The 1,995-nt window shown below is 63.1% G+C and overlaps 1 protein-coding gene across 1 annotated transcript in view; it reads right to left on the reverse strand.

Annotated features, from left to right (window-relative positions):
- Window positions 1-3: 3 nt before the first annotated feature.
- The window catches only part of SYVN1 (synoviolin 1), a 6,337-nt gene continuing 4,345 nt past the window's right edge, over window positions 4-1,995 (reverse strand). Inside the window, exons 12-15 of the mRNA XM_008058050.2 lie at window positions 1,770-1,973; window positions 1,497-1,683; window positions 519-670; window positions 4-430 (exon numbers count right to left, since the gene is read on the reverse strand). Coding sequence (XP_008056241.1) covers window positions 324-430; window positions 519-670; window positions 1,497-1,683; window positions 1,770-1,973 — 650 coding nt within the window. The 3' untranslated portion in view covers window positions 4-323. The remainder of the gene's footprint in view (window positions 431-518; window positions 671-1,496; window positions 1,684-1,769; window positions 1,974-1,995) is intronic.

Genomic DNA, 1,995 nt, shown 5'->3' on the forward strand with positions numbered 1-1,995 from the left:
GGGGGGGGGGGGGTAGGAGAGGGTTTCTCAGAGGCTCAACCTTCTGCCTTCATGGCCCCAGCAGAGCACAGGGCTGAAGATTTGGGAGAGGAAGGCTGCAAGTGACCCAAGACTCCCGTGGCCGCATGGGACTCTGAGGGCCTGAGTCTCCAGGGAACTCGGGCCTCCTTCCACTTAGTCTAGGGGACGCAGCTGCCTCCTCTTTCTCACAGCTGGGGGTTACTACTCCCTGGTGCAGACAAAGGGAGCTGGCACTTGGTGGCAGGACGTGTTCCAGCGAGGGCTGCTCAAGAGAGCAGGGGCGGGCCGGGACTGGGGCTGTGTCAGTGGGCCACGGGAGACTCCAGCTTCTGCAGGCGGCGGCGGCGGAGCTCTGCGGCGTCAGGCTCTCCGTCCTCGGGCAGCTCCTCTGTGCCCACCGACTCACGAGCTGGGGGGCGGAGTGGTCAGAAGTGGAACCAGGGAAACCCTTGGCCCCGACTGTAGGCTGCAGTCCCCTGCGGGCTGATCACACCCACCTGGAGGCTTTTCAGCTTCAGTGGCTGCTGGGGAGGCTCCTGGGGACGAAGTTGTGGCCTCGAAGCTGGGGATGCTGGTGGAGGAGGCAGCAGTGGCCACCGTCGGGGCCGTCTCTTCAGTGGGGTTGACCGAAGTGGCTGGCCGGGGAGGCCTGGGAAGAGAAGGGATGGGGGGCTGGCCTTGGCATCCTGGTCGGGCGCATCCTCCTGCCCTTGGTGAGCCTTGCAGGACAGCCCAGAGCGGTGTGCTTCTGCAGCCCCAGGGACTGGTGGACACCCGTGAGTGTGCCTGGAATGGGCTCTTGTGGGCGAGGGATTCTGTCCCCTAGGTTGTAAACCATTCACAGGCAGAGGCTTTTGACCTTCACTCTTCCCCTGCAGTCTCTGCCCTGGGGTGTCAAGATACCTACTGAGTAAGAGTATTCATGCCTAAGACTCAAGGTCCCCTCCACGCCTGTACTGTCACCATCGGGTGCCAGGCATTACATACATGTCACTTACGGAGAGGAATTAAAACCCTTCTGTTCCATAAGGTAAAGGAAGTCACTAAGCAAGTGAGCTCTGGAACCAGTACTTGAACTTGGGCCAGGATGGCTCCAAGTGACTTCCTTTTGCTCCCTCAGTTTAGGGGCAATTCCCTGAACTGAGTCATCATACGGCGGGGGGGGGGGAGGCGTCATGATATCAACAAAAACCCTGCGAATTCTGGAGAATTTCATTTCAAAAAAATATAAAGGAACAAGAGCCAAGGTCAGCGCTCTCAACACTGCTCCCACTCGATCCAGACCTGCCTGCTTCTGGCGTGTTAGGCTAGAAAGTCCCCGGAGTCACCGAGAACCCTGAGACCCTGGATCGGCCTGCAGAGAGGGCCCGGCACAGGGTGGCAGTGAGACTGAGGCCCAGGACCGCCGTGGGGCCCTTCTCCGTGTCACCTGTCTCCCACCCGGCCAGCCCACCTCCCCGCGTGGGCAGACACACCCCAGGGAGGCCAGCACAGTGAGGTACTGGTTGATCTGCAGCATGGCGGCGTCCAGCAGCGTGTGGATGTTGCGCAGGCTCTGCAGCCGGGCCTCCAGGTGCTGCCGCTCGTGGCCCTCCAGGGCGCGCAGCTCCTCTGGGGTCAGCCCGGCAAAGCCCGCGGGGGGCACGGGCATCGGGGGGAAGGCTGGGGAGAGGCAGATGTTCAGGCTGGGCTGCCCGGGGCTGGCACCAGCCTGGTCCCCCGGAACAACCTAGAGCCGCCCGACCTACCGAAGGGAGGAGGCAGGGGCATGCCCATCCAGGGAGGAGGGAAAGGGAAGCCCGGGGCCGGGCCAGCCTCTGGGGCAGAGCCAGAGCCGGGTGCTGAGGCCGTGGTGGCAGCCGTACTGGTGCCAGCCGCCGTGCTTGTGGCTGCTCCGCTGGGCCGAGAAAGGGCTGAAGAGCAGGAACAAGAAGTCAGCGGGTGTGCCATCCCTGCCACCCCCCACCATGGCAG

Source organism: Carlito syrichta, unplaced genomic scaffold (genome assembly GCF_000164805.1).
Source record: "Carlito syrichta isolate Samal-C Ts95f unplaced genomic scaffold, Tarsius_syrichta-2.0.1 Scaffold303190, whole genome shotgun sequence".
NCBI lineage: Eukaryota > Metazoa > Chordata > Mammalia > Primates > Tarsiidae > Carlito > Carlito syrichta.